Source organism: Penicillium malachiteum (genome assembly GCF_028827825.1).
Source record: "Penicillium malachiteum strain IBT 17515 chromosome Unknown utg000005l:1.0-9002435.0:326005.0-9005861.0, whole genome shotgun sequence".
In the NCBI taxonomy this organism is placed as follows: Eukaryota; Fungi; Ascomycota; class Eurotiomycetes; order Eurotiales; family Aspergillaceae; genus Penicillium; species Penicillium malachiteum.
Genome location: NW_026643099.1, coordinates 7533081 through 7554563, shown reverse-complemented (window position 1 = coordinate 7554563; position 21483 = coordinate 7533081). Strand labels below are relative to the sequence as shown.

Below are 21483 nucleotides of genomic sequence, written 5' to 3'. Positions count from 1 at the left end.
AAATATAGGTATATATGACACCTGTGCTCTTCTAGGTTTCAAACTTAACATGACCTGTTCTCAGAAACACACTGCGAAGGTGCATGAATATTATTCACAGAGTACTCTTATACTCACTAATGTATTCCGAAAGACTGCTCACAATTTTGTCCTCAGCACAGGAACCTGGTACAAGTAAAGAGTTCAACGTCTGGAAAACCTCCTGAGCCACTGACTCTACATCAGCGATATAGCCAGACTCGGACCAACCGTTTGCCATGGTTACAAGCATGGTCTTGTTCATAGTAGACTCATCCATGATACGCCATCCAATGCGAGTGAATATCTCAGCTCCTACATGTGGCAAAACAATGTCGCCCAAACCTAACGCTCCAGTCATAATATCGATACCAGTGCTGTTTGTGTAGTAGCCAGGAACGCCCTCTCGGGCATCATCAACACGAGCACGCCCAGAACAGGTCACGTTTGCTTGCTTGCTCCAAATTTGAGGGTTTTTATCCCAGCTAGTGGTACTGGAAATGAGACGAATAACCTTTTCGCCTATCACAATGCCAACCACGGTGAGTTCGGAGAACAGTTGACGAATGTAAGTTACATCCGGGCGTACTAAAGGGACATAAAAGTCACGTATCGCCTCTTCAATGGGCTCCTGTGCCAGTTCGAGACCATTGATTGGCATGCGACAGATTGATGCAAGATTGTTCGTTCCAGTACGTCGGCAACGCGGATTAAAGTCACCGGAGGCTGAATGAGAGTAGACAGCAACCATATCCCCACCCAGGCTCTGCTCGATCCAACGAGACATTGCATCTGGCCAGTCTGAACTACAGTACCCAGCCAGATAGGAGTTCACCGGATGCATTGGATATGTGGTGTATGCAGCAATTGGGGTATTATTGAGGTTGGTAAATGTCAACACCTGGACCTCCCGATCAACAGGGCCTGAAAAGTTTGAAAACTGAGTCCACCGCCCAGTAAGAGGATTCATGTGATCCCGGTTGACGTTGAGGTAGGCCTCTCCTTTGGCATGGTCAATCTGAGCTGGTACCATTTTTCCGTACGCCTCTTTCACTGCGACTAAAGCTGCGTCGCCCAGAGTTGGATATTTATTGACGGCTTGACTTCCATAGTTGTGCTCAGTGAAAAACAATCCGGACCCCCAGAGAGCTGCGCCATGAGTGTGGGTGGCAGTGAAAACAACACTAGAGGCAGAGACATTCAGCAAACCAGCCACAAGTCCAATCATATGCTCATAAACCAGCTGTTCGTAATTGGCAATCTCAACACCGATCAGGGCACCCCGTTCACCATTGTTTTCGAAGACAATGGCTCGAATATAGAGCTTTTCAAGTTCGTACTCATTTAATGGGAGCCAGTTGGGATTCATTTCAGGAGTTATATCCAGTCGTGCAGCTCCTGCTAATAGCTGACCTCCAGTTTGGTTGGAATTTGCCGCTGTGACAGGCAGCAAACATGTGGAGACGAGAGACCAAGACAAGAACGACGTCGGGATCCTCATTTTGAATATGGAATATTTAAAAGAGGACTTGAGATTGAAGAGTGTCACCAGGAATGAGGTTCGAAACTGAGAAGAAAATAAGACTTGGTTGAGTATTCAAGTCTAGTAAAGTGGATGGATGAGTTGAATGTTATCGGCACTGAAACCTCATTTATCAAGAACACAAATTTCCCACCTATGTCGCCATCAGCTCCAACGGAATCATGGCCCAGAAAGGAATCTTCAAGATCGGTCATAATCTCCAATTGAGGAAGTCCATGAACGTATGATTTGAACATCGAATGTGGGGATTTCCTATACCCCACATTCTCTTGTGATGCTCAATGTCTATTCCACGCTAGATAAAAGTTAATATGTCAGATTAACAGATACTAAACCTGTTCTTACAACGAGAAAGACCCACATAGTTATCTTTAGGGAGGAGTATCTCATCCCTGATAGTATCTAGTACTTCAGTGCTACTTCAGTGTTTTCCGAGAGGGCTTTTTCGCATCCCCGTCCAAATGCAGGTTTTAAGACCTCAACCGCTCTCATTCTAATTAAAATTAACCTACTGCACCTTCCTCCCTTCCTGAATCAACCGTATCAAACTTTCAAAATGGCGTACAGCTCGAAATTCATTTTTCTTCTATGCCTCGCAGCATCAGCCAATGCCCTGACATTCACCAACCGCATATTCGATGATATCACGCCTGGAAAAGCTGTTAACATTACCTGGATCAACGCGGAAGGACCATTTGATTTGACACTGTTTCAAGGCGGCACTGCTGTAGACACATGGTTCAAGAATGCAGGAGAGATTGCAAGTATGACAATATGCCCACCCCCATACATCTGGAATCAAACAGATCCTTACTGCTACTAGAAAATGTGACAAGCGATTATTATCTTTGGACTCCAAGCGCCTCGCTAATTAGAGATGTGTACACAATTCGCTTTCAGGACACGTCCGGTATTCCTGTTTACGGGTTTCAGTTTCAACTTTTCTCCTGCGGAATCGGGCAGTACAACGACTTTAGAGTCGACGACAACAAGCTATGCTCGTACTGTATGGGCTTACCCAACCTACCTAGGCTGTGATGGCTCATGTCCCTCCGTGTTTTAAATATTGCGCGTTGGGTTACATGTCATTTGTTGCGCGGCACGGGAATGTCTGTACTGTCCAGATGTCATCAGTCAATGTCTCTAGCTCAAGGAAGAAGATTGAATACTCAGTAAGAGTGGAGACAGCTGAAATCCTAAATTCAAGCCAGTTCCTTCCAGTCGAGACTTTTCTATGATTCACAATTCGAATATATAGGAATGAAACATGAGCATTCCTGAAGTCTTTACTTACCTAAAGTTTCATTCCTACCTCAGATAGGCGCTCTTAAAATAATATTTGAAATACCCAAGCCGCATTCAATACTGAGGTTCCCGTCTAGTCCGATCTCTCTATTACACTCTCAATTCACCCACTGGACTTTTCTTACGAGTTTCATGACGATGCTGGACGCTTGAAACTTTGAAGGTCAAAAAGGCAGGAAAATAAATTCAATATAGTTTCTGTGCTGACTATATTGAAGCTCATTCCTGAGAACTGAGAGATATGTACTCAAACATCTGAAAAATTCAATAAGGATATATTCAAAATGATCGCAATAGCAGTTGTTAATATATCAGAGATTGAGTATATTTCAGTTCAAAGGTTTAGACGGAAAGCCTCAGGCCCTAGAATAAATTTCGTTCATACTAGTAAACATTTGAATAAGAGGGGCTCAGAGGTATATTCATGGATGCCAGTGTGGCACTAGCAGAGCATCCAGATGTCCCCGAAATCACACAGACCCATATCGACCCGCAGTGCCATCAACTTAGTACAGAAAGTTCACCCCATCGCATTGCTGTTCAAGAAAACTTAGATGAAAGTTTTGCACCGGAATATCTAGACCGAAGTTCCAAGCTTTGTTTGAATGCAGTTCATAGTTTGACCAGCCTCTCTGTTCGAGGCCAGCGGAACCATCCCGCACAAAGGCAAGTCAAGCATCCTGTAATGCTCGGGAGGTAGCCCGCATCAACTCCGTCGGGGGGGGTGGGGGGGGGGGCGTTATATTGCTCGTATGTACCGAATAGAAGTGGTAACTCAGTGCAATGATAAGCCCCCTCCCAGGCACGAGGGGACTCATTGGTGAAATTACCAGAATAGACGTAGCGAAACGACTTGCGGCCGATAGTACGCCGGAGACGGATCGTCTCCGTACCTGGACAGACAAAGTTTTGCATAGTCTCACTAATGGATATAGTCTGATTCACACCATTATAGTGAAAAGGGGCCAAAGCATTGCCCTCTTCCTTCGTGTGCCCAATAATAGCCGACTATTAAACGGAAACCTCCCGTTAGAGGCGATGTCGGGGTGGAGTTGGATAAGTGGGAAACTTACTATATCCCCCATCAGACCCCGAATGGCTCGATCTGTATAGTTGCGGAAGTATAATTTCTCATCATCAGTGGCGTAAACACAAGAGTTTTGTTAGAAGTACCGATTCCATCGGAAAGTTTCTGCGCATTTACTTTGCGCATGCATGATAGTTCCGCTGATGAATTCCTTCCCCCAAATCCAACCTGCGCTGCAACATAGCTGAAGTTTCCTGGAGTTCCAGTTGTTGAACCGGGTAGCAAAGCAGTTCCAGAATCCATCATTAGATTGGAAACAATCGGATCTTTGTAGTGGGCGTAGTTGTACCAATCCACACTTGCACCGCCGGCCGATTGACCCCACAGTCCCATTCGAGTAGGATCGCCGCCGAATGCTTCAATGTTGTCACGGGTCCATTCAACGCTGCAATAGATACATTAGTCAACTCCCTTTTCTGTTGCTTTCAACAAAGAAAAGAGTCTGCAAATTTGAGAACTCCACTCACGCTAGCTGTTGATCCATGAACCCTAGATTTTGATCGGTTAACGCTGCTGAATTTGGAAACCCGAGAATTGAGACTCGGTAACTAGGAAAATTAGCAGAAGGAATATCAACAGCGGGCATAAGAGGTGGCTTGGAGATGGGGAATTTGCCCAGGTGGGGATATCACTTCAACCTACTTCATAGCCACTATAATGTGCTCCTGAGTTCGTTGGATCCACTGGGACGGCTCGTAGTAGAGCGTGTCTTGACCACCACCAATGAGTCCCCCTCCATACATCCAGATAATGACAGGCAGCTTCTCATGACGGGGAAAGGGGTGCATAGACACTGATACTCAAGCAGTCCTCACCGAGATTATTCTCAGTATCGAATTGAGGGGTGTTGACCGTGCATACAGTTGGTGAGCTGGAGATATATTGAGGGCAATTCGCCCCATATGCAGTGGCGTTAATCTTTTTCCTGGCCGCTAACTTGGGGAGTGGGACTGGTGGCATCCATCGCAGCTCCCCCACCGGAGGTTGAGCAAAAGGGATACCTCGGAACTGTCGGACATCGGGTGCGGTGTCATTCACGTAACCCTGGATATGACCAGATGTGGTAGAAACATACAGGCTGTCAGGCACATGCATGTAAGATAGGGAGGCAGTCCTAGTGATGAGGGCTGCAATAATGTATGCCAGTTTCATCGTGTAGGCTGAATAGAAAACCCAATACTAAAATCACTCAGGATGGCACTGCCAGTGCTGTGTACTCAACCTCAACTTGAATGTCTGGCTCGAAGTCGTTTGTTTTATACATGTATCGCGACTTGGATTAACGGCTTTCCCATTGAGCTAGCAAAGTTAATAAAATTCCACTGACGATATCGTAAAGCTACCCTATGAGGAATTAGTTGAATTTTTTTCGGCCGAGCTGGTGGAGGTTTTTAAATCCGTCATGTTAGTTCACAATTGAATATGGCTCGGCTTACTTCTCCCAAGGATCAGTTCAAAATTGAGAAAACCATAAATGTGCATAAAAAGATATGCAGCGCAGAAGTTTGAACGACGGACCATTTCGGATGTCAACGGTTTGTTATGCTTGGATAGAATGTTGGAATCTGGAAGAGAGAGGGGGAATCCGAGAATGGAGCGAATTAAACTTGAAGTGGTGGATATCAGAGGGCTACTCGGACGTTGATTTCACCCTTAAACCTTTGAACACTCCGATGATCATGCAGAGTCGGTCATAATATCCAATCGAGGAATTCCGTGAGAGTGGGAGTTCAATGTGAGGATTGTCAATACTATAGACTTCACATTCCTGAGTGATCTTTCCCGTGAACTTCAAGTTCATATCTCAACATATTAGACAACATTCAAGATGTGAAGCTGAAATATGTATACGTAGAGGATTCTTTTGGACCTGAATGTCTAATTCATAGCAGCCTTATGGATAATCGGATGAATAACAATACTGCTCCTACCCTGCGCCTCCTCACTGCTATCAATGATTGTTTGAGGGAATAAATTTCCAGTTAAACCTTCACCGAAGCATTCAAATTTTCAATGTTCTCCCAAATGCAATTGGTGGTGGATAATAGCCTTCACTTGGCTAGGCAGGACGAAACTTTTCCTATTTGAAAGAACCCGATGATGCACCACATGTCAGTGCTGTGGACATCAGACCAGTTCCATATGTCGTAGACATAACACCAGAAATCGTACGGAAATCCGTAGTAATAACTACACCTTCCTGTAGCTTAATGAGCAGGCTCGAGGATATAACTCGTGAGATCATGATATGGAATGGAGAACTACATCCATGGATGTTTCAGGTTTCTCTAATTCTTTATTGAATACCTTCTGAAACCAGAGGTGCTCTATATCTGATCTCATCATGATCCTCTTTATCACCCGCTTCCCCAAACCACACACAGGGCAAGTTCCATCCCCAATTCAGGTTCTCCCTCAAAAATTTGAAGGCCTTCTCAATAGACCACGGAAACTTCTTGCCTTAATCAGAAGATCCTCAAAATCATATTAGCGCCAGCCGGCAACACCTCTGTTAATCCGGGTCACTTGTCGAGGTAAAGGCGGAAGAATTTGTTATTGAGTTATCAGTCAAGATTTCAGTAGTCGTGCTGATTACGTCCAAATACCTTTTCGCGTACAAAAATCGACATTTCCTTGTTGACGAAGATTACCAGTGTCGCTGACGATATGACGTTCAACTTGGACACGCTCTACAGAACGGCTGTCATGGTTGGCGCTGATTCTAACTGCGTGGCCGCTATTGATAAAATGCGAAAGTGGTTTCAGCAAGGCTTTCTTGATGAAAATGACAAACGGAGGAGATGTGATAGCGAAAGTTCGGTTCCGCATTTCTGACCCGCTGTCTTTAACAACGGCTGGCGAAGTGGGGGTTTGGAATATGGTATGTGTTTTCTAGCTTCTGCAAGTTGCTAAAGTTTTACAGCCCAGTTAGGAGATATACGACCATATGGATATGTTCCTCGTGTCTTCTCTTGATCGCCAAATCATGATGTGCCCAACACAGCAGTGGCGCTGAAAATATCATCGAAGGAAACTTGAAATCATTGGGGTTCCTCTTTTCAAGCTCGGGGCACTATGTTAGAATTTGGAATATTGATTCCCATCGAGAACTTGACCAAGCTGCTTTAGGGTCGGTTGGCAACCATTAAATCCCCCACCTCCAGATAACTGTGGAACCACACCATATACCAGATTTTGCTCAACATTTCTCCTCGGAGTCTATCACAGGTCGGCTCGAGGCAGGCTGGATGCCCGGCCGGAAGATAAGGTTCCAAAAACTGGACTTGGAATGATTTTAGGGCGGCCAAGATTAATAAATAATCATTATTTAATTTCTCCTACATCCATCCCCATTTCCACCAAAATGTGGTTGGTTTCGGCCGAACGGCATATCAATTTGCGAACACGCACCTTCTGCACTGCGGAAAAGAACGGGATTCCGCTTCTTTCAAATAATTCTAGGTATGGAAGGTCGCTTTAGAATCCCATTTTCCTCAAAAGCCAAAAATCAACATGATTGGGCCAATTTTGATAGTCCCCTCTGTAAAGAGGAGAGGCATGCTATTCTGTAGTTCGAACTATCTCTAAGGAATCCATCCCGGTTCCAAGGATTTTGATCATGGGAAGGCTTTACTTCTTCGTGATTCACTTGTTCCTCTGATGGGTGAAGTATCTACACCGAGGAGTAACATTAGCGGCTCCAATATAAACCTTATGGGAGTTTCTAACACTTTACGGAGGCTGTTATATGGACATAGATGCTACTGGCCACACTGATCATTACTGATTGAGTTTCCAGCTTCCAAGGTTGAACTGGTGCCCTCTATTGACGTAATTCGTTCATTGGTGGCTCATATAATCCTTCCGCCGGGGTGAGGTTGGTAGCCGGACCCAAATTTCCCTGCCCTATGGATTACTTCCATCTCACTGACTCATAAAGGCCTGGACTGGGGGATGAACATGCGAATGAGTTCATTTGATGTGGGGGGTTTTTGTCATACTAACAGATAAAAATTTGTCCAATTTTTTCTCATGAACGAATGGCGCTGCCATGGAAACTATAGGCCCGACCAAAGAAAAGTTCCGAAAATTATCTTGTTGCTCTATGGTATCTACCAAAAATCAGCCAGAGAAATTATATAAGATGGAATGTGAATCTCGCATGGTATTCTTCATGCTGGCTCATCTGATTCAAGAGTTTGACGCATCGGTCACAGCCAAAACAAGCTCCACACCGAAAGAAATCCAGTCATGGGCACGATTCACGGCAAGAGCCTTTTGCTTATGGTCGTTACAACTTCACTTTCATGCGTGACTAGTGTTATCATTGGGATTCGCATCTTTGTCCGGTTCGGCTTGAAGAAAACATGCGGATGTGATGATATACTCCTGATCCTCTCGCTGGTAGGACCGTAGATGAACGCATAGTCCAAGGGGTAACAGTACTAATAGCACGAATTTGAAGATAGGTTATATCAGCATGTGCACCGCGGTGATAGTTGGATGCGCTTACGGAATCGGAATGAAGGATCAGACTCTCCGTGAGTATGGTCGAGATCACGTTGAGCGTGCATTGATTGTGAGTCTCCTCCATTGAGCTTTTTATTGATGTGAGCCAGTTTATACTCCGCTGACTTGAATTCTTCCAAAATAGTGCTGGTGGATTGCATCTATCTTCTTCTGCATCAGCTGCGTCATGAGCAGATTGGGCATTGCCTGCTCTCTGCTTCGCCTGACAACACACAAGACTCAGCAATGGACCATGGGTATTGTTTGCTTCTTTGCTACCTGCCTGGGACTTTTACTCTTTGTCCTTATTGTGACGCAATGCCAGCCAGTCAAACATTTCTGGGAGCTAGATGAAAGTGGGAAATGCCGCAATCCGAATATCCTTGCAATAGCCCAGTATGTCTTCAGCGCTGGGTCGATCATCTGCGATCTCATTTTGTCAACCTTACTTTCCAGAAGGATCTGGCAACTTCAGATGAGGATCAGCACAAAGCTTTATACAATTTTCATTTTTGGATTGGGCTCTGTGTATGCAAGCCCCTTGTTACTGCGAACCTTGGAATCATCGTGCTGATCAAGACGGTTCAGGGCATCGGTCGCGATAATCGTCCGCGTAGTATCACTTCCTGAAAACCTAACAGAAGATTTTCTATGTAAGGTGGCCAAAAGTCGAACTTTATTAGGCTTTCAGCTCATATATTGATTTCTTCACAGATGTAATTGCAGATTTCTCCCTATGGGCCATGGTTGAAGTGGGCCTAGGCCTTATAGCTGGAGGGCTAATGACAATACGCCCTTTCCTTAATTGGCTCTTCACTCGCCAATTCTGGAGACGGCTCGGGTCTTTTAATGCATGAAATCAACTCTTTGATGGCCCAGACTTGGAGATGACCATTAGTCGAGTGGGTATCATGTCACTCCGGTGAGAACATTTGAAGGACAACTAGGTAATGCATAGTTTAAGAGCCTGGTGAAAACCGATGAGACTAACTTCCAAATTAGATTTACTAGGGCTCGAAATCATTTTGCGACAAACCTATTGCATATTCTGCTCTTGTTATAAAAAGTAAACAGAAAAAGTTCAGAATGGAACACAGAATTTGATTCTCATGTGTTCAAATTTTGGAAAATTGATTTTTCTTTTCCAATGAATGATCGGTAAATGCGGAATGCGAATACCTACTGGCCCTGGATCGTATCGGCAATTCTAACTTGAATCTGAGGAAAATTGATGTGATAGTTGGACAGCATTGGCAAGATGGCCGAGTTGGTCTAAGGCGTCAGGTTAAGGTCCACCTTGACTCTTACGGTAATCCCGTTTCCTGATCTACGTTTGTAGGCGTGGGTTCAAATCCCACTCTTGTCATTTCTTTTGTCATTTCTTTTTTTAATTTTGGCCAAGCCACATAGTCAACTGGACTATGCACACTGCACTACTACTAGCCCAGAGGCCAGACGACACATGGGCAGAACAAAAAGCCAGAAACTATTATTATTCATACGGGGGAACTGCACATGTGCGGCAGATAATAACTGGCCAACAGGCATGCAAGAGGCCCGAGGGTATACCGCAAACCTAACATGCACTCATTCCACGAATATGATTCAGTTCCAACATTAAACTTTTGAATATATCAATCACACAGTAAGAAAAGAAAAATTAAAAATTTTCATCTAAGATCGCCGATTCACATATGCACATTCACAATGGTTTCAGTGTACCTCAATCCATTGTCAATCTTGGAAAAATCAAAAAAAAATCACTGTCTACCACTTTGGGACTAGCTCACAGATCATGTGACATTGCGTGGATCACATGCCTAATTGGGGATAGCGGCGGCATGACAGCACTCGGGTTCAAATCGGTTACTCGGTTACTCGGATATGCGGCCTTCAAAGTCCGATCAAAGGGGTCTGAAGACGCTTTTGGAATGTGAAGACGTTAGCGTAACCTGCAGCATGGCTAATCGCGCGTGCTGCTCATCTTCCCACCTCCTGCCCTGATCACAGGATGCCATAAGCGCGATATTGGTCCTGTACTCCTCATCGCCTGTTCCTGCTTGTAAAAGCCGATATTCCACCTGCCTGATTGCTTCCTGTACGCGAAAAATGTCCTTTGCCGACTTGCGCTTGGTGCCGTACTTTCGGAATATCTGCACCTTGCAGTAACTCTGCTCAACTAGGCGATCTATCCTAGCTTCCTCTGGCGCCCACAGCGCTTCCGTTTCAGCGTAAAGGCGTACAACAGGGCTCTTAGCACCCCTGGCCTGAACGAAATCTGTAGACCGAAAGTTGAAGCGCACACCCATTGAGCAGCCTAAGGGGGATGTCGTTCCATCGGAGCTCCACGTGATACAGAAGCCATTTAAAAAGTTTCTTTCCACTTCAACGTGCCCAGATTTCACCGCCGCCTGGGCAGAGAGACACTCGATAGCAGCCATGGACCCGCCATATTCTTCTTTCCAGGACTGCCAGAGCCCGGTTGAGGCTGACTCATGGTCATTATCTTCCAGTGAGGCCCAGATCTGCGTCCGGTATCGGACGGGCCGGGGTCCAACTATCTCACCCGAGAGTGCTCTGTCTACGATAGACAGCACGTATCGCTGCTCCTTGTCAAGGTATGTGATCGGAGTCTCAGTGGGATGTGGTACCAAGGCAGTTGGTGTGTGTAGTGTCACGATGAACCGACATTGGCCAGGACTCATAAGAATCTCTGGAAAAGGAGCGTTAACGGCGGAATCCCGTCCGCCTGCCACGATACAAGGGGCTCCAAGATTGTCGCTGGCGGCAGCCCAGGTAGCTTGGGAAGGTATATCAATTTGGCCAATATGAGGGATCGTGTTAAGAGTACGTGGCTGTCCGTCAAGACCGTGGTGCGACAGCAACGAGGGTACTATCACACCAGCACACTCGAAGGGAGCGCTCCATTCACTATCCAGATTGACTGCCAGATCATTGATCAAGGTGCGACACAATTCATCTGCTGACAAGGGTAAAGCTGGTAGATAATCGCTCGTGGCGGCCCAGTATGGGTGGGTGACTGTGTCCGTCGGCCCGAATGAATGGATCGTGCTGGGAGTCTGTGGCTGCCCGCTGAGACCCTGATATGTAGGTGACATCCCTATTGTCATGTTGGAGCAACCTTGAGCGTAGGAGTACCGATGAGGCAGCAGAGTTGTAGAGACACTAGAATCGGCGATTGGTATGCCCTCACGATCAAATCTATGTCACGTAGTTGGCTAAATGAACACGAGCGGCGAGCATCAGCAACACATACCTGGTAAATGTCATAAGGTGAGCGTGGTTGGCAGATTTATCGTGGTCGTCTGGCATCATTATCTCCGTGCAGATAACGTGGGGAGTAGTATTGAGGCTTTCGTTTGGCATTGAGGATGTTTTCTTATCGTATGCAAGTAGTCTTCTGCTGTGCCTCTTACTCTAGGAAAATGAGAGGGCGCCTCATAGCATTTGAATGTAGATTAGAGCACACCGAATACACAAATAGCAAAAGGCCACGCTAAAATTTGAATTTGTGCAAGAAGACTAGGTTTGGGACCATATACCTATCGCCACTGCGGAATTGTTGCATGCGGATCCGAATACGGAGAGAGATCAACATGATGCCTGAATATGTAGCACCTGGGCAGTTGTGGCATGAGTATATGATTCAATGTTCAAGTTTCAAGTTTCGGTGTACGTCAAATCCCGAGATGAGTTCAATGTCAGTGAAAGTAGACAGATATCCTCTGGCAGTTTCATATTGTCTTCCAAGGCCGCTTGCCATACTAATTATGCTATATCAAAGGCCTCAAAGCTGAGGCCGGGGAGATATTTTCAAAATTTTACCTATTGATATTAATCCAGATCGGTGCCAGAAGACAGGAAAAAGGTTAAAACGTTATCAAGATCCATAGACGTCTGGAGGAGGGTCAACTCGATTCCTGGACGTCACTCCTCCGCCATGGGTACCAAGGCCACTGTATGTGACATGTCATATAGTATTCCCACAGCAACACAGGTTTGGCATTCGCCGTCTTCGGGAATACTATTACCAGAAACCCGGGCATGATTCGCCTCCAGAAGCGTTCAATAACTCTAACCTTATATAAATTAAGAAAATTATACCTCCGGCTGTGTTTTTAATCCGAAATCACCTCAATTTCCTGATGTGGAAGGTAGGTAACTCAGACTATTATTACAGGAAATAGCCAAGCATGATCAGCGAGTTGCTGTCGGATCTCAAGAGCCTCGATCGACCTGAAGTTGGGTGGTTTGTCAATATTCTGAGGTCTTAGTACGTCTGTATAATCTTGGAATGAATAAGTGACAGCGCATTCAGAATAAAACTTACGGATTCCTGAGAGAGACGACACGTGAAATTAGCTATATAGCAGAAAGCAATGGATCAGGCTATATTAGAAAAGGTAAATATCATATGAGTCAAACATTCAAAGTAGATGCAACCGTCTCATTTGCTGGACCGGAATAGCGTAATATTCCTTCAACATTATGAAAGTCATGCCGAATGCCGATAGTCCCCTTTCATTGACCGAGAGAAATCCCAAAATCCCAAGCTTGGTCTGAAACAGACTGAACCAAGACCCGGATCTGGGAAGCCTTAGATGGCTTGGGTCCCATCTTTCCGCACGATGGATGTATTATGCTGTCAGCGCTATTGACGGGGCCGCCATCACGCCCTACCTGTCTCGGCCGGGGTGGCGTCCTGCCTTAATTTCCCCTTCACTTCCGGTTTCCAATGGTTATTTCCAAGCACTTCCGAGGGTGTTTCCATCGCGGTGAAGATTGAGTTCCGGCATAGTCGCTTTCCCTCACTGCCGAGGAGCACCGGATCAGTATGAAGCCCATAAATTGCATCGCGTGCACTCTGTTGATCCCTGTCGCCATAAATAACTAGGCAAGGGAGGGCACAGAACACTATGACAATGGGCGACAAGAGAATCATGAGAGGTTTTATTTTGCTGGAGGGACGGCTCAGGAATTAACGTGGGTTGTGGTCTGATTATGTTGGTTCTTGGCTGGTCTTCAGAGTTCGATTTAACTACTTGAAACTAACACAGCACTTGGTACCGGACTTAATGCTTGCACGTGCTGAGCAGGCTAATAAAGTAAGCAATCGAATGCCATTCAAAGATCTGCCAATATCTTAGCAATAGGACCCGTAATGAAAACAGAAGAGCATATATAGAAAGTAAACTTGAATTTGATACTAGTAGATGTGCTGTGTTTTTTGCTCTAGAGTCCCGCCTCCACATTTCAAGTTCAATGTGCTAAGAAACATTTCGCGTACTTGGAATAGGAGGTACAACTTGAAGCCTCAGATATTCCTGTAGGACAATACCTACAGAGGATATGAGGTCAACGAACAATTATTCCTTTATTGGGCTGAGGTCCTCCACATGGTCATTAACGACTGACTCCAAAATGGCAGTGATGGATTATATCGAATCACAATCAAAAGCTCGAAGTCCTAAACTCACTATACACATGGCAGAAATAATGCATCAACATGTGATTTATTTTGCCAAGTGTTCTAGCCATCTGATTTTCTAATTGGTATATCATCTAAGGCTGGAATACATACGGCATATCAAACAAAACCGTACTAAGGGGTAACACAAGGTCAAACAATATCTGCGACCTAAGACTTGAAGTTTCAAGTTAGTGAGAATGAGGATAGAGGCAAAATGCAACACCCCATCTCGGTTCTTTAATATTACATTCAGGTTCAGTCTCACTTCACGGGAGGCTGTCTATAAAGATATCAAGGATTACTGAAAATCCTTTCTTTGCCATGACATCCACTTTGTCAGCTGTTTACTCAAACTAGAGGTGTCGAATAATCTTTAAATCACATGCGGAATGGATACCTGCTTATTTCCCAATATGGCCGGAATTATAAATCCTTCTACCCTTATCACTGGTCGGCTGCATAGTATTGAATCTTGGCTGGTCTGTAACAGGAATTGCTAATTGAGGCCATGCAGGTACTATATTAGCTACTGTACCATTATTTGTTTACTCCGAAGCACGGCTGCATATTTCGCGCGATACTCTCGACACATCTAAGAATGATTTTGAATGTGTTTCATGGATACCTGGGTGGACGGTATGTGCAAGAAATCTCTACAAACCTTAAGAACATTTAGAATACTGATTTTTGAAACTCGGAGTTAAAAAATGTAGTGCTCTACTGGGAAGTCCTGCTGTGGCTTCTCCTGCGTCAATACATCCACAAGTGCGTCTCATTGTGGGTCGTGTGATGTCGCGGTGCGTGTGAATTTCTAAGATGTCTTTATTCAAATGCTTTGTTAATCACTTAACCATATGAATATTTCACAGTGCAATGGAACAAGCACTACCTGCTGCTCGGGCATATGTACTAATCTGACATCCAACATCACAAACTGTGGGTCTTGTGCAACCACAGTGAGATAATCTTTATCCAATCTTTGGGACTATATGCTAAGCTCAACACTCGAAAAGTGCACAGGACCATCACCAGCATGCTGCTCAGGGCACTGCTCAGATACTAGCTCAGATCCAAATCACTGCGGAAATTGCTCAACGTCGTGCCCATCTGGTATGTCGACCTGCTGCTCAGGTATATGTATCGATCTAGGTTCTAGCCTGGCACATTGTGGTTCATGTTCGACAACTGTGAGATGAAATTGCTCCCCCTCTCTTGACTCGGGGGTTTGCTGATGTACTGTTATTGAAAAGTGTGCAGGTGTCTCACCAGCCTGTTGTGCGGGGAGTTGCTTCGATACAAGCAGTGATCAGAGCCATTGCGGAAATTGCTCAGCCTCTTGTCCCTCAGGACAACCTACCTGCTGTTCTGGGGCCTGTGCCAACTTAAATCACGACCCTGTCCACTGTGGATCATGCGCGTATATTGTACGTTTTCCCAACAATCATTCCAGTTTCCATGCCCTGACTAATCGAGCCCCAAGTGTACACCTGAGACGAACTGTTGTAGTGGAAGCTGCGCCAATCTCAGTAACAGTACGAGGAACTGTGGAAGCTGTGGACATACTGTATGTTCGATTGAGTATCTCACATGTCTTTCCTGAGAATCCATTCTGAAACAGACATATTTTTCAAGTGTCCATCGGGAGTATCATGTTTAAACGGAGCCTGCCTTTGCGCACAGTTCCTGAATCCATCCACATTTATCGTAGGGCAATCTCCAGAAGGGCTTGCATTGGGCGATTTCAATGGGGACGGCCATCTTGACGTGGTGACCGCAAATTACAACGGGCAATCAGTGAGCCTCTTATTAGGGACTGGATCTGGGACCTTTCAACCACAGCGTGTATTTGGCATCCCCGGGACCGGCCTAAGGTGTGTTGCGGTAGGTGATTTCAACGAAGACGGCTCGCTGGATTTTGTTGTGGCAGCTCAGAATAACAGCACAGTCATTTTGATGTTTGGAACTGGAACTGGGAATTTCCTGACTCAAAGTGTATTCCCCGTTGCAAACGGACCCAGAGATATTAAAGTAGGTGACTTCAATGAAGATGGCCATCTTGACATTGCCATTGCAGATGCCGGTGTCCGTAAGGTCAGCGTCCTGCTCGGTACTGGGACAGGGTCCTTTCAGACGGAGAGGACATTCAATGTGGGAATCAGCCCAACCAGCCTTGCAGTTGGTGACTTCAATGAGGATGGTCACCTTGATATCATAGATGTGGATGGATCTGATTTCACCATCAGTGTTCTGCTTGGAACGGGATTAGGGACCTTCCAACCGCGGACCGTGTTCCCCGTAGGTGTACTTCCAATTGGTATCGCAACGGGTGATTTCAACGCAGATGGTCATTTGGATATTGCGGTTGCGAATTCAGGTGACAACACCGTGAGCATCTTGCTCGGCACGGGATCAGGAAGCTTCCAGCCGCAGACTACGTTCAGCGCAGGAAACACAACTTTCGGTATTGCAGCGGCTGATTTCAATAGAGATGGAATTCTGGACCTAGTGGTCACGGACATAAGCTTCGGGACAGTGGATGTATTGCTTGGGAATGGCGATGGGACTTTCCGTCCTCCCTCCATATTTTCCGTCGCGGGATCGACTCCCTGGCAGGTTTCAGTCGGCGACATGAACGAAGATGGTCTTGTTGACATTGTGACCGTCAACCAAGGCAGCAATACAGCAAGTGTCTTACTTGGAGCGGCTTGTCTCGTTTAGAATTATTCAATGGCTCAAGAAATCTCTGTTCTGCACTTTGGGCTATGCTGTTTTGTTCAAGAGATGCCTGAGAAATTCCAAAATCGAATACATAACTGCTGCCAATGAACGTGTCCTCTCACCTACCACCTATCTGCTTCTATTTCCAGATCACTAGTTGATTAGTAGTACTGAGAATTCAAATTTGAACTTAAGTTGATTGTGACTCGCATTCATTGTAAACCAAAATCTGGTAGTGACAAAATTTTGAATAATTTATTGCCATATCGTGTCAGTGCGCGTGAAATAATTTCCTTTCTGTTTAGCTTCAGGTGATTATTGATCTGTGATATAATAACTTGAAGTCACGTATCATATAAAAGCAAACAATTGATGTTCAATGCTTCCCAAGTGGCATATTTGGTGGGTTTTCATCCTAGGCCATACCTAGGTAATCATCCAATATTTGAAGCCTTTCTATCGATTTTAGTCTGAAATAATGTAATCAGAATTTATGCACGTGTAAGAAGTTCTTCAATGACTTGAGGAACTGAATGGATCTTCTACTAGTAGTATGTATGGATTTTATAAAACGGGATATCTTCAAGAGGGCATCTGGGAGCTTCCCAAAAGCTGTTTTTATTTCAATTCTTCAATTCCGGGGCACCTGGGGTTTTCAATCTTACGGATGTCAAGTTAGAATCCTGTCAGAAATGGGGTCTTTCTGGCATTCAAGCCTTCTAAGGTTTTGAAAGTCCTTGTTCTAGATATATTCAATGCTCCAACATTGAAAGTTCCGGAGAAATAAAAGGAATCTCCATAGATATGCTCCGAGTACTCCTCGTGGGACTCGTACTTGAGAGGCCCCCAATTTTTGAGTTAGACATTGGTGGCCTAACCGCGTCACCTCCCCACTCATACTAAATACAGTGCAAAGTTACATGGATAAAAAATATGTATCGATATTTGCCATATTTTACCTAAGGCTCAAGTTAGGTATTGGAAAGATATGGTGTTCAAATGTTAGTAACACAAAGTTAGGATATCATCATGATGGGTGCTGTCCTGAATTGCTTGGGAATGAACTAGATGGGCCAGATCTCTGGATCACTGAGAGCGATGACAACTTGAATGATTCACTACGGAGTAGTAAGACTCCAATGTCGAGGAATAAATTGGTTCAGCCACTTGAACCTTAAGACACGCTTGTAGTGGATCTGATCACCACGTACTCCCTATACAGGATTTATGGGAGATGCTTAGCTACCCAGGGGCCTCCAGGGTTGATTTTCACATTCAATTTTGAACCTTTGAAAGGCTGTAGAATAGCTCAAATGTAAAAAGACATCTGGCACTTAAGACGGATTAGCAAATGTACCCGATCAAGTGGACATCTGAATATTTCCAAGGTTGGAATAAATAATCCCTCCAGGGCTTGAACGCGATACACAAGATAAGCGACAATCCCGCCACGATAAGATAAGGATATATTACACTCATGTGCTCGTCAGCCCTAGAGATGTTCTTTTAAATCCTATTAATAGAGTAATACTCCAAAAGAAATAATATCATTTATTTATCCAGCGAATATCTTGTTCAAAATTTTAGTAACAAAATCTATAGTCGGATATTTAGTTCAATTGTATGAACATGAAGCTTGGAATGGGTCCTCCCGGGTATTATTACCAGCCGGGAACTCCGGTGCCTCTAAATGTGGATATAAATGTGGATATAATGACCCAGACTATTATCACTATTATTGACTATTATAGTCTAACTCATTTCCATTTTTCCAATAGAATATTCGAATGGATATTCCACGTGGTATTGAGGTTCCTATTTGTCCATCTCATGGGTCAAAGGGTGCAACCTAACTAGAATAAGCATCTGGCGCCCGTAGCCATGTTTAACACCTTGCGAGTTCAATGAAATATCGAAGAAATAAGCGAGCAAATGACCCGAAATAGAGCCCACCTTCCTGATTAAGGAAGGCGTTCGCCTATCTTGACTCAAAGTTGGTACGAATTTCAGTGCCATTCATTATATTCTATCTACACTGTAAGGCCCCCGAACATGTGTTCCATGAGAACATTTTACTTAAAGACAGGAAGCCAATCACCTTTCCCACCACGAAGAGACTCTTGGGGCCGTTTGGTTCAAGTCTCATATTCACTTCCAACTATTATACACTCGCTTGCTTCAACCCTCTCTTGCTCCGTTCCTTGAATTCTCTTGTCAATTTAACTACATCACCACAACGACCGGCCTGTTGACAGCAAATTGTTTCTTTCACCAGTGCTATTATTCCAAGTTCATAATCGATTGCATCGCCACTCCATATGGTTTGCTGGCTATCTCTCATTCTTTGCATCAGTGGAGTTGGTGCCCAGAAGCACTTTCAACATGACTCCAACGACTATATACAATACAGAACTGTCAGTTTCAAGTACATGTCGCGTTAAACTTCGTACAATTTAATTCATACTAACAGGTGCTTTCTTTTTGCAGCTTCCGAATCATCTAATTACAAAATGGAACATCACCTACCACGACCGAGATGCAGTTGCACCTGGTTATTGGTTCACTGCCCCATACTGGACCCATGAAGGCGATAGGGAGACGAACCAGTGGATACCATATCAAATTGGGCCTCATATCTTCGATCAAGACGGAGTTCGTAACCCTCACATCTCTCAAATTTAACCATCCATGATACCGAACTAACCTTCGAGATAAGGTCCTTGTGTGGACAGGGTCAGTTGAGTTCGAAAATCTCAATGTATTTGACTTCCGAAGAATCGACCTTCCAGACGCGACCGGTCAACTACAACCACATCTAGCTTGGATGCGATGGCACAAGCCGTATGCAATGGGATCAGAGGGTCTCACGGCTGTATATGATAATCACTACCAGGCCAAACAAGTTTTGTCGGTTCCAGCCAACGAGATTGACGTGCACGAGTTCAATGTTAAATACCCTCCCAATGTCTTACAGATCCAAGGGCGACCGGAAATTATCAAACTGGATGAGCTTGGCCGACCAGATACTCAGCAGGCTATCACCAGCAACGGATTCACCGAAACCAATATCTTGACTGGGGAAAAGGTGTTTGAATGGAGGAGCAACAATAAAGTCAAGCTTAATGAAAGTTACATCACACGGGCAGAAGATAACCACCCCGCTGAAGATTACATGCATGCCAATGCTATTGACAAGAATGACAATGGAGACTACCTGCTCTCTGCCCGACACACGAGCACAATCTATCTCATATCTGGGAAGGACGGCCACATCATCTGGAGACTTGGAGGAAAAGAGAACGACTTCCAGAAAGATTTTGACTTTTATGGTCAGCATGATTCCAGATTCATATTTGTTAACTCGACTCACATGGTGATTTCATTCTTCGATAATGGAGCAATTGATTCGGATGTACGTGAAACAACATCCTCTGCCATGTACGTTGAGCTCGACACGATAAATATGCGGGCGACAATTTTAAACCGATACATGCGCCCGGACGGAGGCGTCACTGATCGCCGGGGAAACATGCAAACTCTCGATAACGGAAATATTTTCATCTGCTGGTCATGGGATGGTTACATGTCTGAGTTTTCCCATGATGGCCGGTTGCTCATGGAGGCCAAATTTGCATCAGACCGACTTGACACATATCGCGCGTATAAGTTTCCATGGATCGGTCGTCCCGCAAACCCACCGACACTTCTATCCGAAGCTTATGGCGTTAACGGGTCGACACTTTCAACCGTTTTTCACGTCAGCTGGAATGGAGCTACCGATGTTTCCTACTGGCGGTTCTACGCCCGGAATTCCTCATCTAACGCGAAAGAAGAGATCGGCATAGTGCCCAAGAACAGTTTTGAGACCTCCTTCATCGCGCGTGGATATATGGATTGGGTGTCAGTCGAGGCATTGAATTCCAATATGGAAACCCTGGGTGAAAGTCCTGATACTCGAACAGCTCCACCCGAGTATTGGCCTCCAACAGCACCCCTACCTCAACCGGATGAACCTCGACCAACCCCAGAAAATATCATATCCCCGAAAGACCATCATCTGGGCGCGTTTCCTCTGCAATTCTTCGCTGGATTTGCCATTTGCGGCATATTGGGCTCTGCGATTGTATACAGGAGGCTTTGGACTCGGTTCATTCTTTCTTTATTTTCAAAATCTGTCCCAACGCGGTACATCCGAGTATGGTCGGAAGAGGCCGAGGACTTGGAAAGCGGCGATGATGCTTCGAAGCCTCTCCGAGCAAAAGATTGAGCTATTTGTATATACTATTGATTCCCATTCCGACTAAAATTTATTCATTAATTTAATTGACCTAACATTGAAGGTCATACTCATCCGAGCACTTGACTATTAGCTAAACTTGAATAAGCGGCTAATCTTGCAATATTTTATTAACAGGTCGAAACATTTGAATTTCAGTGGCAGTAAAGAACTTCACCACCAACATTTACACATGATAGCATGAGAAGCAATTTCAATATAACAGTCTGACTTGAATAGATTCAGATGCTCTAAGATGTGTGCACTTGAAGGTCTTGCACAGAAATTATTTAGATGACTCAACGAACTGGTCACTGCCCAGGCGGCAGAGAGTCTTCCAGGGTTGACACTATGCATCTGGAGTTAAAAAGCAAACCCTTGAAGTGGTGTCTCTCAAGTTCTCACACCCCGGGGCCTCGCTTCGCACGGCACTGTAACTAGGTAGTTCCTTAGCACTCCAATGCTTGATCCGGAAGCTTGGTTAAATGAACATACTGTCTCATCCTAGTAACCACGTGAAGTTACAAGAGCCAATA

General features: G+C 44.9%; 7 protein-coding genes across 7 annotated transcripts; 4 read left to right on the top strand and 3 right to left on the bottom strand.

The window, feature by feature from the left end:
* Positions 1-94: 94 nt before the first annotated feature.
* Positions 95-1519, bottom strand: N7483_012794 (uncharacterized protein; the record flags this gene model as incomplete). Its single annotated transcript, XM_057096221.1, has 1 exon — positions 95-1519. One exon carries the CDS (start codon positions 1517-1519, stop codon positions 95-97), a length of 1425 nt encoding a protein of 474 aa, XP_056942192.1.
* Positions 1520-2117: 598 nt separating this feature from the next.
* On the top strand, positions 2118-2384 carry N7483_012793 (uncharacterized protein; the record flags this gene model as incomplete). Its single annotated transcript, XM_057096220.1, has 2 exons — positions 2118-2325; positions 2368-2384. The coding sequence occupies 2 exons, from the start codon at positions 2118-2120 to the stop codon at positions 2382-2384; spliced, it is 225 nt and encodes a 74-aa protein (XP_056942191.1).
* A 1094-nt stretch (positions 2385-3478) lies between these two features.
* On the bottom strand, positions 3479-5105 carry N7483_012792 (acetylcholinesterase; the record flags this gene model as incomplete). Its single annotated transcript, XM_057096219.1, has 5 exons — positions 3479-3874; positions 3940-3971; positions 4040-4338; positions 4421-4501; positions 4726-5105. The coding sequence occupies 5 exons, from the start codon at positions 5103-5105 to the stop codon at positions 3479-3481; spliced, it is 1188 nt and encodes a 395-aa protein (XP_056942190.1).
* Positions 5106-8433: 3328 nt separating this feature from the next.
* N7483_012791 (uncharacterized protein) lies at positions 8434-9036 on the top strand (the record flags this gene model as incomplete). Its single annotated transcript, XM_057096218.1, has 2 exons — positions 8434-8532; positions 8608-9036. 2 exons carry the CDS (start codon positions 8434-8436, stop codon positions 9034-9036), a joined length of 528 nt encoding a protein of 175 aa, XP_056942189.1.
* A 1330-nt stretch (positions 9037-10366) lies between these two features.
* N7483_012790 (uncharacterized protein) lies at positions 10367-11849 on the bottom strand (the record flags this gene model as incomplete). Its single annotated transcript, XM_057096217.1, has 2 exons — positions 10367-11684; positions 11740-11849. The coding sequence occupies 2 exons, from the start codon at positions 11847-11849 to the stop codon at positions 10367-10369; spliced, it is 1428 nt and encodes a 475-aa protein (XP_056942188.1).
* A 2721-nt stretch (positions 11850-14570) lies between these two features.
* On the top strand, positions 14571-16671 carry N7483_012789 (FG-GAP repeat domain-containing protein; the record flags this gene model as incomplete). Its single annotated transcript, XM_057096216.1, has 4 exons — positions 14571-14589; positions 14654-14750; positions 14967-15063; positions 15634-16671. The coding sequence occupies 4 exons, from the start codon at positions 14571-14573 to the stop codon at positions 16669-16671; spliced, it is 1251 nt and encodes a 416-aa protein (XP_056942187.1).
* Positions 16672-19053: 2382 nt separating this feature from the next.
* On the top strand, positions 19054-20938 carry N7483_012788 (uncharacterized protein; the record flags this gene model as incomplete). The annotated part of the gene is made up of 3 exons (XM_057096215.1): positions 19054-19096; positions 19142-19323; positions 19388-20938. 3 exons carry the CDS (start codon positions 19054-19056, stop codon positions 20936-20938), a joined length of 1776 nt encoding a protein of 591 aa, XP_056942186.1.
* Positions 20939-21483: the final 545 nt, after the last annotated feature.